Source organism: Centropristis striata, chromosome 9, assembly GCF_030273125.1.
Source record: "Centropristis striata isolate RG_2023a ecotype Rhode Island chromosome 9, C.striata_1.0, whole genome shotgun sequence".
NCBI lineage: Eukaryota > Metazoa > Chordata > Actinopteri > Perciformes > Serranidae > Centropristis > Centropristis striata.
In genome coordinates this window covers 7,213,459-7,236,517 of record NC_081525.1, presented here as the reverse complement: position 1 = coordinate 7,236,517, position 23,059 = coordinate 7,213,459, and the positions used below count along the sequence as shown (strand labels likewise).

The window sequence follows — 23,059 nt, the reverse complement described above, 5'->3', positions numbered from 1 at the left end:
ACACATTTTGGGTTCCTTTTGTGTACAATGCAATATTGTTTGAAGAAAAAATAGGTGTTCCGTCGTACATCGTTATAAATTGATCATTTCATTAGTAATTTGACACAGGGGCCACAGCACGGGCCAAGGGCTTCTACACAGGCCCCTGTGTAGAACCGCGACTGGTCATACCAACAACACATGCATGCACATGATGAGGTACAAAATTAAGTACTGAGGCCCGGTCAAGCCGAACATACAAGTAAAAAGAAACACAATACAATGCAACACAGTGAAATATAAAATCTGTAGCTGTATGAATATAAAATCTGTAGCTGTATGATTATATACATATAAATATAGTGCACAGAGTCAAGCTAATCAAATTGCACATGTTCTTGGTGGAGGGGGGGGGTAAAGAGTCTGTATATATATATAAAAAATCTACCAGTGATTGCATCAGTAACACTGTATGTCAAGCACTGTTTGAACTCATGTAACTTTATTTGAGATAGCAAATCTGTCAGTGTCAGACATGTTGTATATTTCCATTTTATGTCAGAGTGCAGCTTCTACAACATACAGTTGTGACTTGCGTTAAATCATTTGATATGCTATATGGCACACGTAAATAATGTACAACACATTGCATGATGGTAAAAGCATGTATAAAATGTAAATAACTAAAAATACAAATTGTCTCTAAATGGAGTATTTGATGTAGATCAGCATATGTAATAAAGTTGATGAACTTTTAGGATTCCTGCACTAATAAATGTAATGTAAATAATAAAAGCTGTGCATGAACTTTAATTATTTCTGCTTAGCAGCCTGTATATCATAGTTGCTCAAAGTGCAGCCTGCGGGCCAACGTAACATTATGTGCAGCCCCATAATGTGACATTAAATGCATGCATTACAATTAATCCCTTTAAAAAAGTTTTTACCTTTAATAGCTGACATTTAATACATATCTCTGCTGTTATGCTGTCTGTCAGGATAGAAAATGACAACTTGCAGAAAGCTGCTGGTGCATGTCAACTATTGTGGCACCTTGTAAGTGCCAGAAATCAAGTGCAGCTAGTGCTGTGAGCAGAAGTCAATGATTTTACTGGAGAGAAAAGGAGGTTTCAAGGATGAAGGACCAACACTTACTTCATCAGAGAGTTGAGGAACAGATCTGCCTTATAACTGTAAACTGGTGAATTTGTCGCCAAAGCAATTTAATCTTAAACAGCACTGTAAATCCAATAACAAAGCTCTCAAGAAATCCATGGGTAAAGGTTGCAAATGTAAGGTTGAACAGTTTCACAAAGAAATCACATGTCCTGAAACTGTGTGGCCCTCAATGATATGCTGACTCCCTACACCCCTGCTGTGTATGTAGTTAATCACTTTAATACACCGGTTGTTACAGACATAAACCATTGACAAAGAGAAGAGGAAGTCGAAGAACACATTGAGGTATGACTCTGAGTACATGGCTCTTTATTGGCCTGTCAAGTGAAACTCGCCGGTGGTGAACTCGGAGGCTTTGCAAGTTGTCAAGGTCCATTTTAATGCCGTCATCTAAAAGTGATTATTTTTGGTCTGAGTAAGGCTGTGTGGAGCGAGTCATGCTGTCATGATGGTGGTATGGTGAATCCTTTGTGGGGAGGGAAGCCATTTGTGGGAAGGGAGGACCCTGGATGATCCAGGGACCCCAGAGCTGGACCGGGGCCCTGGAACTCGCCAGAGATCAGAGAGCTGTCACTGAGCTGTCATTGAGCTGTTGGCCCAAACTGGTCTAGTACCAGGCTCCGCTACCAGTCTGTGTATATTGATGAGTAGACACAGGTTCAGCTCATGAGCCTTCAAAGTATACTGTTCCCTAAAATTAATCTAATTTGGTTAATTTAGTGTAAGGTGTCAGTACTTGTGAACAATCATTAACCCTTTATCAGTCAAAGAACTATATTTGGTAACTTCAGGTAATATTTAGAGAAAAAAGTTGCAAATTTACTAGATTAAAGTGGCAAATCTGCATGAAAGAAGTCGCAGATTTACGAGAAAAAAGTGGGGGAAAAAAGCAACTTTTTTCTCCCAGATTCACCACTTTAAATCTCATAAATCTGCACATTTTTTTCTCGTAGATTTGCCACTTTAATCTCGTAAACTTTTTTCTCAAAATATTATTTTCGTATGTTTTTTTTACACATTCTGGCAGTATGTAATATCCTCCAATATTCTCTAGCGTTGAAATTTGGAATTTGCAAGTATTTCAATAAGTGCCCTATTAAGGGTTAATATAGATTTGAATTGACTGGATGCTTTCTACATATTTTGCAGTTTGAACATCCATCCACTATCCTAAACCACTTATCTGAACTCAGGTTTTGGGGGGCTGGAGCCAGGCTACAGTATTGTTGAAGTGGACTCACAACAGCCATTAGCCAGAGGCACACGTGTGTTTTGTGCCACAGTCTATTACTGTGTCTCTGGGCTCAAACCTTGTTGCATTCATGTTGTTGAGGTTTAGGCGCTGCAGTGATATTGGATCACTGGACAGTCTGCGGGACTAGAATGAACATTATGTGTTGTCTGAGTCTTCCTGCTGAGTAACTCTATATGTGGTGAGATTGGCGAGGCCACGTCACTCTCATTCCTAAACAGCACGTCTATACCGCAACGGCTCGCGTCTTAACATGTAACCTTTTCTGACTGGGGATTTCAGAGATTGTCCAACAGGGTACAGTTAAACCTCCCACTGGCCTCACCACCAGACCAGCAGCAGTCAACCACCACCCTCCTCCTCACCGCTCTTTGTAGCGTCTGTTTTGCTGGACTGTTGTTGTTGTTTTTTAGTTTCAGATACCTAGTGGTTGCGGTGTGTAACTATTGCCTAATGCAGTAGTTCTCAACCTTTTTGAGTCGCGACCCCCAATTTAACATGGATGTTGTCCGCGACCCCCACTCACTGAACAGAATCTCACAGTTCAGATCATACAAAATCAGTTGATACAACACATTTTGTACAAATAATGAAGCACAAAATGACCCAAAACAGAAACAAAATTACCATAAAAGACACTAATTGACCACAAAATGATCAAAAAAAGACACAAAATGACCAAAAAAGACACAAAATGACCAAAAAAGACATAAAATGACCAAAAACGGAAACAAAATGTCTAAAAAAAAGACACAAAATGACCAGAAAAGAAACAAAATGACCAGAAAAGAAACAAAATGAACAAAAAAGATACAAAATGACCAAAAAAAGACACAAAATGTCTTAAAAAAGACACAAAATTACCAAAAAAGGAAACAAAATGACCAAAAAATACATAAATTGACCACAAAATGATCAAAAAAAGACACAAAATGATCCAAAAAGACTTAAAATGACCAAAGGAATAAAACACATTAACACATGAACACTTTAACACAGTGGAGCCACAGCTGACTTCCAAAATGATTTGGCGACCCCCAGAAATCATCTCACGACCCCAATTGGGGTCTGGACCCCAAGGTTGAGAATAGCTGGCCTAATGCATGATAGGTTTGTGTTAAAAGAAAACAACAGAGGAGGTTGCAGTGAAGATGGTCCTGGCTTTTTGTATTTGGGGAATCCAAATGAGTAGGGCTGTCACAATCATTATTTTTAGTCTACAATTAATCATCATATAAATAATTGCGATTAATGATTTAATTGTCTATTTCTGTTCATTCTATGCCACATAGTGGTGCTGTTGTGTTTGGATTTGCAAATAGACCTAAATCTAAATAACACAATCATTGGCACGTCTGTTGCACATTTATTTATTTTAAACGGGATGTTCTAAAACTGTTGAGTAGCCTTATTTTCTCTGCTCTGACCACCAACACCTGTCTTCTCTGTGCCCATTTATCGTCACACTTTCTCTAACACTTGATCACACACTCTCTACTCTATTGTTACCAGTGTTGCAGCTCTACGGAGCGTTTCAGCATTTTTTTTTAGCTCATTGTTTTGGTTTTACAGCCTGCAAAGCTACTGTTTTATTCAATCTCACTGCTCTCATAAGTTTTAGCAACAGCTGCCTTTTTTTTTCACTGAAGAAGCGCTGAAAGACTGACTTACATAAATTGAAAATGACAAACAAAGTTAGCAACTAGCAGGTGAAGCGGAGCATTTGCCCCAAATAACAAGATAGCCAAAGAGTCAATAAAGGCTGCTTTAAGTGCACTGAAAAAAAATATTTTTTTGGCCCTGTAATTATTATTTCAATCATCTATATAAATTCTACAAAGAAATACAAATTCAGTGCTTTTACTTTAAAATAGCAGTTTTTCATGTACTGCATTACTTAGTGATTGTTTGTTATTATGTGTCCTCAGTTTTGTATGTAAATTGAATCATTCGTTCCAAGTAATATTCACTAAACCAGTTCATGGGCTTGATTAGTTGATATTTCCAAGTAAAATGTAATTGAGGGACATCAGTGAATCTGCAATTTACTTGTGAGTTTTCATTAAAAAATAAGTGGTTCGATCAAATAAATATTACCTAGAAATAGCCTGAGTAAAGCTTACAAACACTTTCTGTGTGGAAAAACTTGTCTAGCTTTTTTTTTTTTTTTAAATAAATGTCACTCCAATTTTTTTGTGTGTGTTTGTAGTTAATTTGTTTTGGTCAGTTTCACCAAACTAGTGAGGTATTATGAAGCAGCAGTACTGTTGAGATGGTGACCTCTTGTTCTCTTTCTGCTGTTTGAGAAGCTCTTTCATTAAATAAGTATTTTATTTATCCATGTGTCATATTTGGTGGACAAGTCTGCAGAGCAATAAAAAGCTTGTTAAAAAACATGTTTTTTTAAATAAAATAATACCTGAGAAGAAGTTTCTTCCTTTGTCTTAAATAGAGATCGGTTGGCTATCAAATATGAGTTCAAAGTAGTTTTCTGTAAATCTATTTACATCAGTGTCTGTGGATTATGGGCATGAAATATTTTTGTATTTTGAAAGACCTGTTTCTGTCCAGTTGGATTTATTGTTTGAGACTATTTTTCTGTGAAGTGTTCCTTTAAATCCCTGGATAGCCACAGTACAGAGGTTGCAATGTTACATATCCAGCTCTGATGGTACATAACGTCTGTACATTCATTTTTTTATTTTTTTTTTCACAAATGACATAAATTTATTCACTGAACATTGAATACACCAGGGGTTTCAAGAGTCCATTGCCTTTAAAATTAAAATATCAAATCAAACGTACAGTCTTTAACAGGTTGAGTGTCTTTGCAGCTTTGTTGTTGTTTACACCTTCAAGTGTGGTGCCATACTGCTTAAGTTCAATAATAAAACGACGAAAGCAGGGTTTGGAGTCAAATATTTTTGTATTTGGAAAGACATGTTTCTGTCCAGTTGGATTCATTGCATGAGACTATATTTCTGTGAAGTGTTCCTTTAAATCCCTGGATAGCCTCAGTACAGAGGTTGCAATGTTACATGTCCAGCTCTGACAAACAAAGACGCTGTATTAAAGTTGACAAACCAGGTGAGAGTGAAAACAATTCCTGCGCAGTGATCTCTTTGTCCGTTCAGTACGTACCGTACTCTATCTGCACGGTGTCCTCTTTCATTCTCACCTTAGCTGGTAAATGGGCACCGGGGATAGGAGTGTTAAACCTGACAGCTGACAAGTTGTCTGTACTGGGGACAGTCGAGGGACGGGGTATAGGTCAGGTTTTTCCGGCGCTGACAGATGGGTGCCAGTATATAGGCGCTGGCGCTTTGTCACCCTGCCCACTCCAGATATCAGCGTCCTGAGACGTGGAAGTCTGAGGCCAGAGTCAGACACGTCTCAATGTGTCAATCGTTTGTGTCTGTTCATGAAAAATAACCTCCGCGTCCATGTGTGTAACTGTGTCAGCTTGTCCTGTTTAAGTCTCAGCAACAACACATGTGCACTGAGTTTCCTCTCCCACAATCCCCCTCTCCTCTGTATCAACAGTTCTTAGGTGTCAGTGGTGTCACCTGTTTCCTGTTTCTGCTCTTGTCTTGTCCCTCTTCATGCACAGACACTGAGTCTATATTGGGAACTCTTTCCGGCTCCAAATTAAACCAACATTTCCGACTTCTACAACCTTTTTGAGTCGCGACCCCCAATTTAACATGCATGTTGTCCGCGACCCCCCCTCACTGAACAGAATCTCACAGTTCAGATCATACAAATTCAGTTGATACAACACATTTTGTACAAATAATGAAGCACAAAATGACCCAAAAAAGAAACAAAATGACCATAAAAGACCCTAATTGACCACAAAATGATCAAAAAAAGACACAAAATGACCAAAAAAGACATAAAATGACCAAAAAAAGAAACAAAATGTCTAAAAAAAAGACACAAAATGACCAGAAAAGAAACAAAATGACCAAAAAAGATACAAAATGACCATATAAGACATAAAATGACCATAAAAAAGACACAAAATGTCTTAAAAAAGACACAAAATGACCAAAAAAGGAAACAAAATGACCAAAAAAGACACAAAATGATCCAAAAAGATCATTTTTCAAATTTTCCTGAATACATTTCTTCGTCTTTGCCAAATGTTTAAGTGAAAACCCTTCTTTAAGTTCAGTGAGCCTCCCTTTTTTTTCCTCTTTTCTTTATTTTCACAAGGTATTTGTATTTAAATACAATATTCAGCAACATAGTTCTTTTGGTGGGCAGGATCTAACAAAACATATTTGATTCAATCAATCAGAATTATTAATTTACCATTATTAACAAACAGATAATAACCATATTAAAACATCTATCTTTTGTATTGTATTGTTATTAATTCTGTGTATTTTATTTTATTGCTGAATCTTTTCTATCTTTTGTACGGTGTCCTTGAGTGCCAAGAAAGGCGCCCCCAAATAAAATGTATTATTTTTATTATTATTATTATTATTATTATTATTATTATTATTATTATACACAGTTAAATATTTATATCCAGCCATAATATTAAAAACATGAACATAATTAAATTTAGATTATAGATTCATGCATTAGTCCACACTGTATACTTGTTCCTTGAAATAGCTAAATAATAAAAATAAGATGTGATAAAATGAAAAATATTAATTAAGGGATTACCTTAAATTATTATTAAATTCATCTTTTTTATTATTATTGATGTTTTGGCATATACAAAACAAATATTTATCAAAGGATTATATATATTTTTAGCTTTATATTATTCAAGTAAAAATGAAGAACAAGACTTAAGTTATAATAAGTGAGGTGAACTATTTGCTATTAGGAGGTCTCGGCCTTGGCAATTTGTGACAATTATGCAATCTTCTGCTGACACATCCATTAAAACAAGTCTGTTATGAGAACCATGTGGCATTTGAAGAGGTTCAGAAATACCCACAATGCCTCTGTCTTTAACCGAGGTTCAAGTGGTTAATAAAGATTTTAGGACCTTGCACACGCTTGCACCTGTCACCCTACTTCCTGTTATGGAACAATGTGAAAACAATCTACTTCATTATAGAATCTGCAAACTAGATCCATGTTTTGCAAAACATATAGTCAGACTTCTACAAATGCTGAAACTTGGACTGATTTTTTTAATCATAAGATTTGGAGTTCTTCTTTTCTTTTTTTTTTTAACTGGCTGCACATTTTATTTGTTTGTCTTACTTTTTACGGCGTCATATTTCAGTCCCAGATTGTTGGCATTCTGACACCTGACTGGAGGGCTTTTGAAGTGTCTCGAATGTCACATAGCGACCCTCTCCTCCCCTAACCCGCATCAATCCCCAACTGCACAGCAGAGCCCTCAGCTCTTATCACTGGCCACTCAGCCCCTGACGTCCACGGGGGGCTGCACTTTAATTTGGAGCACAGCCATTTGCTATTCTTAAAACTCAACTCTGTGGAGCAGTGTTGAGGGAGAGGTCTCTGTTCTCCCTCCACCTCTTCTCTTCTGCCTTTAGCTTTGTCTGGTAATATGGTTTTCGTTGTCGTTTCCATCGAGCCTGCGTGAAAGTGAAAAGTTTTTGCAGTTTGTGAGGAGATCTGCAGTCATCAGTCATGAACTCCAGCCTTGTCAACTCTTTAGCCAAAGTCTATGATCCGAACCCTCTTCACGGTCAGAAGCCTGGTGGAAGGAAGCTCTCTTTTAATGGATCCCAAGCTTCATCATCATCACCTTCCTCCACTCATGATGCCCTGCGCTGCGTGGAGAGCAGAATGGACTCGCTGAGCTCTCAGATGGAGCGTTTGCTCAACATGCAGCAGACCGTCTTGACCCGGCTGGATGGCCTGACCCAGGACGTCAGGTATATGGGTCAGGATCTGGCCTCCATGCGTGGAGAAGGCCACAAAGGGAGATGTGAGTCTGGGGTGGAGGCGGCGTGCAGAGAGCTGTGTGGGGCCGTGGAGAGGGCCAGCGAGCGGATGGAGAGTCAGGGACGCAGGCTGGATGGGGTGGAGAGGCTGGTGGAGGGCACCCAGCAGGTGATCAGCTACATTGGGGAGGTGGTGAAGAGCTCCAGGCTGGTGGAGCTGCTGTTTAATCAGCGTGGAAAGAAGGCTAAAAAGAAGGTGAGAGGTTTAACAATATTACAAGGTTTTCCTGCAAGAAGTGGCCTCAAAATCAAATATTTTCTCTGCCCAACCACAACTTAAACTACTTTATGAGAAAGGTGCAAAGCAATGCACCCATCATGATTCTATTACTGTTTACTGTGTCACTAATGGCAGCATAGTGAGAAGTCTAATTGCATTGTGATCATAGCGCGAGAGGCATTAAGTGCTGTCTGAAAGGTTGCAAATCCTCTTGGAATATGTGACCTGTTTGCAGCTACATTATAAAAAAAACATAATTCTAAAACCTGAATATTGTGTAGGTAATAAACATACACTTCATCTGTAAACGGCTCCGTTATATAAATATCTTCTTTGCATTTAAAGCTGCTACTCATTCCTCTGATATGGCTCCTGTACATCTATTATTAGCTCTGCTGTACTTCAACATGTCGTCCTCTGTAATGTTAAGTAATTTTCCTTCGTGCAGTGTTGTTTTGAGGTGTAAATGATTAGAGTCAGACTGCTTATCTTATCCAAACCAGGACTTTGTCAGCAGTGGACTGGCCTGCAGCTGCACACGCTCAGTTTAGCAGCAGTCTGGCCTCTTGTGAATAGGTGACATTACTGCAGTGATTGATAAGATATAAGATGGGTTTGCATGTTGGAGGAATAAGAAGAATGTACTGAGAACTGTGGCATAGCTTTTACCGTCTTGTCTTGTTTTTTTGGAATGGTTGTGTGGTTAAGCAACCGTAGCAGTGATCATCTCAACGTTTTTTCTGCCATTCTGGAAAGTGTAATTCATTGAAAATATATTTTATTGGTATCTGTCTTTCTTTAATCACTCTGGGAAAGTGAATAATAATATGTGTTGTGCAGCATGTCGTCTGCTACAGATGATATGTGACCTTTCCTCTTTATCCTGGAGCAGGAGAACATTATACTTGTGTTACGGCAGCAACCCCAGCAACATTGTCAAACATTTTGGCTTGCTGTCTGACTATTGTGCAAATAGAAACCAATATATGACCACACTGTTCCAGTCAGGAATCAGAATCCTGGCTTCTTAACTATTAATACTTTTGATGCCTTTGACAAGTGAAAGAAATTGCTGCAAACATAAGAGCTCAGAGTCTGGACTTGGTAAAAAACCTGGTTCAAGTTTTGTCCACGTCTGTCCCTTTGTAGCTCCATTGTCTTATGCTTTATTTTTTTCTCCTTTCTACAAACAAAGGCAAATGATGACAAGGATAAAGCCAAACTGAGCCTGAAGGGCTTGAAGGCCCAGAAGAAGAGGAGACCTGCAGACACGTCAGGTAGGCTTGAACAGGAAATAGCACTCAAATTATGTGAGTTCATGCAGAGACGTGCAAAGCATCTTTGTTTTTTTCATGATCTGCTGGAGTAGACATACTCCACTGCTGATAGTATTTTTTAAGATATATATATATATATATATATATATATATATATATATATTTAAATTGTAACCAAAATCAGTACATTTGACAGTTGAAAATCAACTTCTCAATAAGAAGTGGACATCAGCCATTGGTTTGTGGAGTACTGCTTTGAAACTTGAAGTTTGGCATCTCCAACTTGTTTTTTGGAGGCAGAAGTGATCATATTTGGATGTCAGGGTGGAGCTAAGTTATCAGCTAACACTAGTATTTGCTAACATATTTTGTTAGAAAGGTGCAGCCATAATTCATGTTAACTGTGTTCTTAATTGGCATGCTAATTTTCCAATTTTCCAAGTCCAAAGTGTCGACCTAAATATTACACTTTACTTGTGTCTTGTGTGATGTGAAAACACACTGTGAAAGTGTCACATTTCTAAGACAAGACGACATCCAAAAATGAGTTCACTGCTTCTGCTAGTCCATCACAAGGTAGCCACGTCCTAAAACATACCCTTCTCTATTGTCTATTTTACTCTAAATGGCACCGTCATTTACTAAATGAGTATCGTGCTGTATTGAAGAAGGCTTGAAACTAATGATTGAGACCATAAACTCATTAGGAAAATGTTTACTGAGGTAATAAATCTAGTAAGAAGTAGGTTCATTATCTTATAGACTTCGCGAGTCGCGAAGGTGGAGTCGCCACCTTCTGGCCATTAGAAAGAATGCAGGTTAAAGATGCTTCCACATTTGCTACATCCACTTCTTTGATACAGTCTAGGATTACTTCAAACCTAATTTCAGTTTGGCATTTTTAAAAGTAATACCAATAAAATGTCCATACACACTCAAAAAAATAACTTGTTCCCAGAACAAAATAAAATTATGGAAATAATTTCCACCTAAATAAAATGCTTTAATTTAGCGAGAAACAGTTTTGTTGACTGAACAAAATGTAAATATGTTGGGTCAACATGATGTATTTGCGTTACTGTTGCTTAATTACCAGGGTCAGTCCAACTAGATTTGTAAGGGTAATTGTAACATACTAACATAATTTTCTTGGGCCATTTAAACTTGTATGATATTATTAAGAGTTACTTCATTTAATAGGGTAGTTACAACTACTTTATTAAAATAGTGAAGTACATGAATTAATTGTGCTGAGCCAACAAAACAAAGTAAGGTTGATGTGGTTTAGCCTAAAAGATTACCTTTGTCATATGAAAATGAACATAATAGTAATTATTCAGGAAATTAATAATTTTTAAACAGAGTATTATATTCAACAATTTAATTATGTTGTTTTAACATAAAGTATTCTAGTAACTTTGTTGCAAATTTAAAGTGTTGCATTTTATGCTAAAACTACATGTTTTAAAACTGACAAAACATAATTTTATTTAGTAGAAGCTACATGTTAGACTAAGGATAAGGTAACAGACATCCAGCTTGCTTTTTTTGAGTGCAGTGTGGTGATAATGTCTTCTGGTTGTTTGCTTTGTTTCCCCATGTTAGACACGTCCTCGCTGAATGAGCCTGTGCTGCAGGAAGAGGTGGAAAAGCTCAACAGGCAGAACACGGAGCATTCCCATGGAAAAGCAGAGGCTGACAATCAAAGGGGGGAGGACAGAACACAGGAGCCGGCGGAGCTGATCCTGGACGGACAACACACCTCTGTCGGCCTGTCAGAGGACAGGAAGGAAGCACCCGGGGAGAAAGAGGAGGGAGGGGAGGGGGAAGTCTTTGAGGACTCGGCATCAGAGGAAGAGGAGGAAAAGGTCGATGATGTTAGTCCAGAGCAAGATGGCAAAGTGGAGGATGATGGGAAGAAAAAGCATAATGGAGAGGCAGCAGAGTCGTCAAATCTGGAAAAAGTCCCTAGTATCATCACAGATATCTGCAAGACTCCTCTACTACCACAGGAAAGGTATTCCTCATCACCATAATGCTATCATTTCTATAACTTGGTCCAGTGGCGGTTCTAGACCAGTTTTACTGTGGGGGCCAAGGATGGGCCAGTGTTTAATCAGAGGGGCACATTAGCACATTAACAAATGGCAAAGATGATATTTAAACATTTAAAATCTTTATTTTAGCTTATTTAAACATCTAATTTAAGTATATTTGGAAGATACAATACATTGATTTAAATAATACTCACCAAGAATAACAGGTTTTTTTTGTATGACAATGACATTTCTCATTTTTGTGAGTGCAGTAAAAACAAAGCAGACCAGAAAAAGACACAAAAAGACACAAGATGACTAAAAAAAAGACACAAAATGACCAAAAAAGACACAAAATGACTTACAAAGACACGTAAAGACATGAAAAGGATTCAGAAATGGACAAAATAGCCCTTTAAGACTCCATAGAATGTTCACTTTCTGGGTTCCTTTTGTGAGATGAGATGTTGTTTGAACAAAAAAAAAGGTTAGAATTGTTCCATTGTTCATTGTTGTTAATTGATCATTTTATTATTAATTTGACACAAGGGCCACTGCAGGGGCCAAAGGCTTCTTCACGGGGGCAGTGACTCCTGGAGGCCCCTGTGTAGAACCGCCACTGACTTTGTCAATGTTATGCTGATTTTTATTTCTCAAACCATTTTTAAGCAAAAACATTTTTAAAACAATGAATAAATTATAGTATTCGAGTGCTAAATGTTTTGTGATCACGTGCAGCTCTGAGGAGGTCGGCGATGTGGCCACTTGCAGCAAACGTCGTGTCACAGAAGAAGACCTGGTGAAGGACGACCTGAAGAAGAGCAGAGTGGAAGACAGCGAGGTGGAAAGTGCTGATGGACAGGTGGTGGAGGTGGTGGAGGTGGGCGAGCCTCAGGCCTCCAAATCTGACGAAGTAAAGACAGAGGCGGAAGAGGAGGGGAAGGAGGAGGGAGAGCCAACCGTCAAGGAATTTGTTATTGGTGAGACATTATGATTTAACAGTACAGGTGCATCTCAATAAATCAGAATATCATAGAAAAGTTTATTTATGTCAGTAATTCAATTCAACAAGTGGAAATAACACATTATATAGATCCATTACACACAGAATGAAACATTTCACATCTTAATTTATTAAATTTCTTCTAATCATAATGATTATGGCTTACATTTAATTAATGCCTAAAATTCAGTGTCTCAAAAAAAATGTCAGATTACAAAAGACCAATTTTAAAAAGTGTGTTTAATATGGAAATGTTGGCCTCTGAAAAGTATGTCCGTCTATATGACTCAATACTTGAATTGAATTACTGGAAATGGACTTTTCCATTAGGCCTATATTCTAATTTATTGAGATGCACCTGAACATGAATGCAGAGTTTTGGAGGAAATATGTTTTGGGGGGTTTTACAACTTGTCATCATGTGTTACTTTAATTTTTGGTGGGAATCAGGTGTGGAAATATGTTGCCAGAAAAACTTTTTACTTTAAAATTTAGACCAGAGCTCGAGTTTATCAAATCCTGTTGTGTGTGGTCTATAACCATATACAAAATAACACAGATGCCATATTTGCTTAATAAAATTAAATAGATGATAAGTAATACACTTATCTCTTAATCAAAACAGTAAGAGAAGACCGACTTTGATGATGTCTTGAAGTAGCGTGGGATCATGGGAGGATCATGGTCTTGATGTTCAGGGACGAGTTAATGTGTGAAAGTTTTACTTTACGTTGTGTTAAGTCATGTTAATTCACATTATGTCATTTCATTCTAGTGAAATAGCTGAGCTGACTAGTAACCAAACATGATGCCCAAAATACTTTTTCCCATGGACTTATATTGGGAAAGAGACATCTATAAATCAGTGGATACGTTGTTTTTAACATCACTTACCCTGTTAAATTACTTTTTTTTTCATTCTATTTTGGGTAACATTTGTGAGTTCTAGAAGAGTCATACCAATAAATAATTTCATCCCCGTTCGAGTTAGACGGAGAAGAGCCATAGAAGATCTGTGTATTTTTATGGAGGAAGTCAAACTTTTTGGGCTTCATGCATCACTGGGCATCTTTCATAAGAATGAATGGGGCCCCGCCTCCAATGCTGTATCCAGTTCTCTTGATGCATCCATGTGGTATAGGTCATATAACACAATTCACAGGCGACCAAATGAAACCAAGCATTACCTTGAATCAAATTGAAGATTTCTCTGTGTTTAAACATTGGAAACACTGGGGATACTGTAACATTTTTTTTTTTTTTTTAGATATTTTTGATGCAGAAATGTTACATGTTATATTTTTAAGGGGTCTGCTTTTTTTTGTTCCCATGCACATCGTTTTAGAGAATGTTTAACAAGAAGAACCGAAACTCCCCCTGATATTTTATCCATAAAAGATGCATTTAGTACCCCTTGACCATAGTATTTCCAAAATCCTTCCCCCCTGGTCCTGTTTGAAACGGATCCACTTTGTGTCATATTCACACATGCAGCAGGCTCTCTAACTCGGTTGTTAGTTAGTTAGTTGGTGACATTTCACTTTTCGTTCCTCAGACTTTGAAGCAGATCCAATGTCATCACACCAGGCAGCTCGAGCGTCACTAACATGTCAGTCGGCACAGCTGGCAGAGCAGATAATGAGACACTGGCATGCTGCTATTTTGATCCACTTTGTTTCTGGGGGCCGAGGCCTCTTCCTCCCATCTCTGTTTCTTGCTCTCAGCAACAGCGCTTTTTATTCTAAATTATTTCTATTCTATGTATCTACAGACTCAAGCCCTCCACCGTTAGCACCCTTCGACCACCGCATCGTGACTCCCAAACCCCATCAGATAGCCAACTATTACACTATCAACAGAGACGAGGTCCTGGGAGGGTGAGTACCACAGAATTCCTGGCTCTCTGTAGTTTATTTTCATTTCGCTCAGCTACAGCCTCAGACACTTCGACACATTGCTCCTCTCTAATGAAATAACAGAGGATCTCACAGCCTGTGAGGGGACGCCTAATAGTTTATTCCAAGACCTTTTTATTGGCCCTCGAAAGGGCATTTGATTGTGAGCCTCAGGGGGAGGACTTGCAAAATAGCGGGCCTCTCTGATGTAATAGACTGGTGCTAAATCCTGCCTCTCAGGCTGGAGATTACCCCTCAGCACGCAAGCACATTTTTCAAATTACTGACATAATGGTACAGTACATACCCCCAATTACTTTATGACTGAAGGAGCCATTATGATTATTCATTATTACTTTTATAATCAAGTTATTTTTGGCCATACATTGATTATAGTTTGAGCTAAAAAAAATTGTAAAACAAAACACCCCCACCATCTTAAAACTGGGTGTTTTGTCCAACCAACACTCTAAAATCCATTTTATTGTGATATTAAACAGAGAAAAGCAGAACATTCTCCATTTAAGATGCTGAAACAAGAAATGATTTGGATAAATACCATTGGAAATTACTTTAAATATTACGCAAATTTGTTTCTGTTCATTGTGTAATCTTTTCAGCAATAGAATAAATGTTTTTATAAATTAAAAATGTAATTTCTAGGATGGTTCTTCTTCTAGTACACTGCAAAAAAAGTTGGGTGAACTCAAAATTTCAAGGTAACAAACTTCGATAAAATTTTTAATTAAACTTAATATTTTAAGTTTTGTTTTTGAGTTTGCTCAACTCTGAATTCAGATTTTTGTCAACTCAACTGTATGTTGTACTAACTTACAATTTTACATTGTAATAATTTTTAATCCTTACTTCTGCTAACTTCTGCAATGTGCTGAATTGGCACGATTGTAACGCCGCTATGAAATGTCAGCTAATGTTGTGACCACAATTTTGAGGTAGCATTGAAACGCTAATGGCTACTCTTGTAGCTGTAACAAGCAGCGCCGCTAGCATCAGTTAGCCACTAGCTTTCGCTAATGACCGAATTTCACCGCTTTCCCGCATTTCACAACAAATAAATAAGAGTTAGCAGAACTATTGTCCCTTGTTGTGAACCCCAACTTAAAGATATAAGTAACAACAACTCACAAACTTGTTTTTGAGCAGACAACTGGCTTCCTCTGTTGTGCTAACTTACATTATTGCCCTAAATGTCAATAATTTATGTTTCCAAGTTTTACCAACTTAAATCACTGTTCTAGGCCAAAAAATACAAGTTGGCTTTTTTGCAGTGTATCTACTGTCTATATGTGTTTGACTCATCCATGTATTTGCTTCATCAGGGGACGTTTTGGACAAGTCCACAAGTGCATGGAGAACTCGTCCGGTCTGACGTTGGCAGCTAAGATCATCAAAGCCAGGAGCCCGAAAGAGAAGGTGCGGTAATGATCAGCCAATAAAGACTCAATACGTAACATGTTCAGCAGCGGCACTGGGGTTCCTGTTTCCCCAGACAGTAATGGACGGTTACTTTATCAAGGATAAACCATAAAGGATTACTTGTTAAAAATAGATACAGCTCAGCAGTCAGAGCAGTTTGTCAGCCTCATTGTGTCTTCGTCTGAAAGTGATGTCATGGAGGTCAGGTGTCCCAGCATAGCTCTGTGGTTACATTATCATGTGAGATATTCAGAAGGCTCAGAGCCGACCCAAAGCCCACCAAACACACAGCCAAGTCCTCAGCTGGCTCATGTTGCTGTCAGTGATCATCGCTGACAAAATTGACGGTGCTGGCAGGTTCTTTATAATCCATATACTGTAGTTGATACTGTAGTGTGCAAGGATCGGGTGTCTTCCTCCTTTTGCACTTCATCCCCTGCAACATTTTTTGGTTTTACATCAGAATACAGTACTACAGAAAGTACTGTAGCTTTTCACATGCAAGGAAAAAATAAAAAGGAGCACTCCAGAAGTAAAACAGAAATACAGAATTGAAACATTTTTTTTTAAATATGGAGGGAAAAAACCCAATACACTGTTTTTATAATGAAAGAGCTGCACAGTTTGTACAAATGATGCTCAAGAAAACATGCTCTTATGCAAATATAGTCTATGCACAGGTTGAGTGAAATGTCTCCGTTCAGAACATATCGGATGCATCGCTCTATACTGCACACTTGTGGTCAAACGACAGAAAAGCAACTTACAGAGACTTCAAGTAGTTTAAATCAGTGATTCCCAACCGGGGGGCCCGACCCCCCAGGGGGGCGCCAAAGATCCACGGGGGGGCGCGAAGCCCTCTTGATTTTAAGGGGTGTAATTAATCTAATGGGTTAAATATATACATCTATACCTATAAATTTGAAAAAAAAGCCAATCTACAAACTCACCCTCCCTTGTGGGTCCCTCAAGAAAAAGGTTGGGGATCACTGGCTTAAATAATACTGCTATGAGAATATTACTGAAGAGACCTACTATAGATAACATTATCTATAGTAGGTCTCTTCAGTAATATTCTCATAAAATGAGTCAATACTTTTTAAACTGTTCAAAGAAATCTCATGGATTTATGTATTTATTTTCTGGCTTAATGAATCTGCAAAAAAAAATCATCTTGGGCTCTTTCTCTTTGTAATATGTTTTTTTTTATCTGGACCCTGAGACTGTAATAACATTTTTGGCTGATTAGAAATCAAAACATCAAGTCTAACTTTAAACTGTGGTTCACTATCACTTTACTGCTACACTACAGTGTGTGTTTGTTAATTGATTGTGTTTTTTTCTGTCTTTTGTCCGTCTGTCTGTCAGGACGTGGTGAGGAATGAGATCCAGGTGATGAACCAGCTGAACCACGCCAACCTCATCCAGCTGTACGCCGCCTTTGAGTCACGCAATGACATCATCCTGGTCATGGAATAGTAAGTTGTCTGAGTGCCAAGGTTGTAATAGTTAAAGAAAACTACCGAAATAACGACAACTAGAATTGAAAAAACATTTTTGGTAACTGAAATAATAATAAAAATGAGTTGTTTTTAAAAAAAAATGATTACTAACTGAAACTGTACTTTGTGGTAACAAAACTAACTAAAATTATAGTGAAAATGTCCTTTGTTTTCATCTTTGTCAACTTTTCTCATATGTAAACCTTTTGGTTGATATGAAATCTATTTCCTCTATTTGGTTTTATGACTTAGTAAACTTATTGGGGCTAAGATGGATAAGGCAAAGGAAATAAAGGTAACATTTATTGTGACCTTCTTGAATCTCGCACCCAACAAATACCCCATTACAAAAAAACTAAAACTAACACTAAAACTAATAAAAACTAAACTAAAACTAAGCATTTACCCAAAAATAAAAACTGATTCAAACTAGCAAACACACTCTAAAAACACATTTAAATTACTGAATTTGACAACAAAAATTGACAACGAAATTCTTAAACTAAAACTAATGAAAAATCCAAAACTATTATAACCTTGCTGTGTGCACTGTATGTGTTCTCATTTATACAAAAACAAAGCTCTTTCTTGCTGTAATTTTTCTTGCTGTTTGTTCCTTGTGTAGTGTGGAGGGAGGGGAGCTGTTTGACCGCATCATTGATGAGAACTACAACCTGACAGAACTGGACACGGTGCTGTTTATACGCCAGATCTGTGAAGGGCTGCAGTACATGCACAAGATGTACATCCTGCATCTTGACCTCAAGGTAAACCTGCTTCAACAGTCAGCCATATCGCTCTTATAACTAGTAACTCCAGAAACTTCTTTTAAATCACTTCTTAAAACCCACTTTTATAGACTTGCTTTTATGTAATGCTGTCTATCTCACCACTCCTTTTTACTTCTTCACTTTTTACTTTTTTACTCCTTTTACCTTTTATTTTCTGTGTATCTGAGAATGTCTTGTGATTGTTCCTCCTCTGTCTCTTATTGTTTTTCTTTTAATGCAAGAATTCTTTTTAGCCTTATGGCAGCTCTCTGTCGAAGCACTTTGTAAACTGCTGTTTTTAAAAGATGCTATATATATATATATATATATATATATATATATATATATATATATAAAGTTATTATTATTATCTTATATATATACCAGTGTTCTCTATAAATCAGCTTTAAGTTGACTATTTTTCAAGCCAAATGTTAATAAATATTACTTTCCTTCACTGACACTCTATCTCACTTCTTATATGGATCCCCATTAGACACTTACAAACGTAGCAATTGCTCTTCCTTGGGTCCACATAAATAACCATTACATCACAAATATAAAAAATAAATAAAAATGAAACACTTATATAATCATTAAGTAAAAAATTAAAAAGTAAATGAAGCCAATGAAGAGCAAGAAAATTAAAGATGAGAAACAAGCTACAAAAACAATAGAATAGAATAAATCAACAACAATAAAACTACTGTTTATTTAAATTTAATAATTTAAAATCTTTAAGGCTTTCAAATCCCGCAAGAGATTCTGCAAACAATGCATTCCGTCTTACTTTAATGACTATTTCTCTTTGATATATACACCTCAGAATTTGTTTTAAAAAAAAAAGAAAAAAACAGCAACACAGAAATTCAATAGAGTTTCTTCCTCAGTGTTTATTGTAATCCATCTTTTTTTGTTCTTTTTCAGCCAGAGAACATTCTTTGTGTCAGCAGAGCCACTAACAAGATTAAAATCATTGACTTCGGCCTGGCAAGGAGGTAAAATTCATCATCTATTTACAGTTAGAAGCTTTTTGGACGTCCTCAGTCCTGGATATATCTCATCTCTGTTATGATTTCTGCTCAGGTATAAACCGAGGGAGAAGCTGAGGGTCAACTTTGGAACACCTGAATTTTTAGCTCCAGAGGTCATCAACTATGAGTTTGTTTCATTCCCCACAGACATGTGGAGCCTCGGTGTCATCACCTACATGCTGTGAGTAGCGAATGCTCCTTAACCCTCTATGGTACGGTGTTGGAAAATTTCTACAATGCATGTTTTTGAGCAATGCAATACTTTAAAAAAGAGAGAAGAGTATAGGGAACCACTAGCAACGCTTTCATTGGTCACATGACCTCCAGGAGGCCTTATTGAAACCCAGACTTTTGCAAAGGAAACAGCATTGCCATTTTTTTTGCGCCACAAAAAACACTCAAAATGTCATTTTCTGTCCATTTTCCATCTGGAAAAAAATTATTCCTACTGATAGGTGAGTAAACCTTGATTTTTGATAGTTTCATACACTTAGACTATTCAAGACATTCATTTCAATGGGTGGTTGGTTCAATGCCTATAGGCATCATCGGACAAGAAACAGGTTTAAAAAGTTCCTTTTATAATGTTGTTTTTACAATGTAAAATGTTATGTATTGTACCCTGTTGAAGCTACTGAATCTTTTACATATGTTTATTAAATACATTTTGTTAAAATGTAAATAAAAATTGTAAAAACTTTCTTTTTCACTTGTGCATATTATGGTACAATGTTGCCTACGGGCAATTAACCCCAAAAACTTCAACAACAAAAAAATAATTTCTTCAGATTATGTTAAATTTTAGTCTATTTTGAGACAAAAACAACAACATTTATTTCCTAACTTGCATCATAATGCGTACCCTAGAGGGTTATGTAGATAAATACTGTTTATAAAGACACACAGCATCATCCCTGACACTCTGTGTCCTCTCTGTCCAGGCTCAGTGGCTTGTCTCCATTTCTGGGGGACGACGACAACGAGACGCTGAACAACATCCTGGCCTGTCAGTGGAACTTTGAGGAGGAGGAGTTCACGGACATCTCTGACGAGGCCAAAGACTTCATCACACTTCTGCTGGTGAAGAGCAAGAGCTGGAGGATGAGTGCAGCAGAGTCCCTCAGACACCCCTGGCTGTCAGACCGGAATCTGCACTATCGACTTAAGCAGAAGGTGAAGACCTGCCCTTTGTACCTGAGGCCAGCAGCCAATCAGAGCTCTTATTGCTCTCCTTGGGTTGCTTTTTTAGATGGCACACTGCTTATTTAAGCCAATGATAAGATAAGATAAGATAATTAGTCCAATGATGGCGAAATTGCATTGTAAAACACAAAATTTAAAGCATTTTCTGTGAAGTAATCTTGAGATTGTTTTTTAAAATTCATATTTAATGTATTTATTCATTTTTTAAGGAACTTTTTTTAATTAAGAGAGCAGTCAGTAGAGGGGTGAAAGGGAAATTAGTGAAAAGACAAAGAGATTTGCCCTTGTTTAGATAAATATAAAATGAATCCAATTAGAATTTTAAATATTTGCTTGTGATTATATATTGAAAAGTTATTCAGGCAACCAGTTTTAAAAAAGGTACTGATAGATTGCCACACAAACCAGTGTTCAAGCAGGTGTACGCTCCAAAGTGCTAATCCAGGCCCCTCTCTCATTGCAGCAAAACAAGTGCCACTCCACACATGCTCCTTCTCCAGAGAGCTAGGCAGGTAAGATTCATCTTTTATAAATTTCATTTTTTTTAGCCAATGCAATGTGTGATTAAAGATGCTGTAGGCAAAACAACCCTGCAAGAATTTGAAAAGAGCTCTCCCCTCTCTGTCCTAAGCCCTTCTTTGCAAACTTTGTAAAGAGCCTGTAAAGACCTTTGAGACTTTAATTTGAGGCTCTGGTTAGCTACATATATGCTAATAAATACACTTGAAGTTGTTATAGCTGCGTGCCTTTGGTTACAAGTAGCAGAAGACTAAACTATTCGGAACTTTTTCTCTCAAACTCTGATATTGACTCGTTTTATTGCGATTCTCTTTGGAGTCTCCATTTGAGAAGTCTATCTTTCTCTTTTGGGTTGCTTTGCAGTGAAGACAGTTGTTACCAATGCTGTTATAGCAACGTGTTCTGCAGGATTTTTCACTGTTAAATCCGACTTTCACCATCTGAAGGGACGTGTGCATGCATCTGCATTTGTAGAACAGTCAGTAGGAACTCTCTCTCTCTCTCTCCGAAGTGACCAAAGTCTCCTGTCAATGACTAGATTTTTTTAAAGCCCAAAAAACAGAGCCAGGCGTGGGTGCATAATAAGTCTTGTTTTCTTTCAGACCACTTGAATTACAATATGCTGAAAAGTCATTTTGGATTTTTTTCCCAACAATACCCCAAAAATCCTCCTACCCAGCTTTAATTTCTCAGTTTAAACCATTGCTGCTTCTCCATCTTGCTTTTTAAGAACTTAAAACCTGACATCTTTTTCTGTCTCCCTTCTAGAAACACTGTGAGGCCCTCAGCATGCCCCTTGACAATGTAGAGCTCTGGAGCTCAACACTGGACCAATGCTGCTGTACCTGTATGGCTACTGGATAAACTACTCTGGCATCCTCATGTTTGCTTCGCTCCAACAGCTTGTCGTTCTGACCCCAATAGTGCAAGTCCCGCAGGAGGAAAACAGACTTTTTCATGCTTCTGTCGAGGCACAAAGCGTCTGCTAGCATGCTTACTGTCCTGTAGAGCAGATATTCTCAACCTTGGGGTCCCGACCCCAATTGGGGTCGCAAGATGATTTCTGGGGGTCGCCAAATCATTTTGGAAGTCAGCTCTGTCTCCACTGAGTAAAAGTGTTCATGTGTTAATGTGTTTTAGTCTTTTTGTGTTTTTTTTGTCATTTTATGTGTTTTTTTTGGGTCATTTTGTGTCTTTTTTTGTCATTTTATGTCTTTTTTTTTATCATTTTGTGTCTTTTTTTGGTCATTTTATGTCTTTTTTTTTTTTTGGTCATTTTGTGTCTTTTTTTGATCATTTTGTGTCTTTTTTTGGTCATTTTATGTCTTTTTTTGTCATTTTGTGTCTTTTTTTGATCATTTTGTGTCTTTTTTTGGTCATTTTGTTACTTTTTTTGATCATTTTGTTGTCAATTTGTGTCTTTTTTGGTAATTTTGTTTCCTTTTGTTGGGTCATTTTGTATTTTTTTTTGTCATTTTGTGTCTTTTTGGTTATTTTGTTTCTTTTTTGGGTCATTTTGTGTCTTTTTGTGGTCATTTTTTGTGGTCATTTTTTGTCATTTTGTGGTCAAATTGATTCTTTTTTGGGTCATTTTGTGTCTTTTCTGACAAATCCCAAAGTATCAAGTTATTACTTTCCAAGGAGTCTCTGGCTTGAAGCTGACTGTTACACTCTCAAGAGGTCAGAATGGACCTTTAAACTTATAGCAAAGGACTTGGATGAAAAGTAACAATAAAATATAAAAATATACATAAATGCACAGACAGAAAGATGTTTTAGTTGTTGTCTGCTTCATTATTTGTCCAAAA

At 37.4% G+C, this 23,059-nt stretch overlaps 1 protein-coding gene across 1 annotated transcript; it reads left to right on the top strand.

Annotated features, from left to right (window-relative positions):
• The first annotated feature begins 8,038 nt into the window (after positions 1-8,038).
• mylk4b (myosin light chain kinase family, member 4b) lies at positions 8,039-22,348 on the top strand. Its single transcript, XM_059340698.1, has 13 exons — positions 8,039-8,551; positions 9,771-9,852; positions 11,458-11,869; positions 12,627-12,868; positions 14,663-14,768; positions 16,127-16,220; positions 17,592-17,701; positions 18,351-18,492; positions 19,423-19,493; positions 19,582-19,710; positions 20,471-20,702; positions 21,196-21,244; positions 22,020-22,348. The coding sequence occupies exons 1-12, from the start codon at positions 8,039-8,041 to the stop codon at positions 21,238-21,240; spliced, it is 2,178 nt and encodes a 725-aa protein (XP_059196681.1). The 3' UTR covers positions 21,241-21,244; positions 22,020-22,348.
• The last annotated feature ends 711 nt before the right edge of the window (positions 22,349-23,059 follow it).

What these genes read in the sequence shown, in the direction of transcription:
- mylk4b (XM_059340698.1), top strand. Translation starts at nt 8,039, where the DNA reads ATGAACTCCAGCCTTGTCAACTCTTTAGCCAAAGTCTATGATCCGAAC. An exon ending in CCAGGAGCCCGAAAGAGAAG is followed by an intron (nt 16,221 to 17,591) that starts GTGCGGTAATGA and finishes TCTGTCTGTCAG; the next exon opens with GACGTGGTGAGGAATGAGAT. An exon ending in GGTGTCATCACCTACATGCT is followed by an intron (nt 19,711 to 20,470) that starts GTGAGTAGCGAA and finishes CTCTCTGTCCAG; the next exon opens with GCTCAGTGGCTTGTCTCCAT.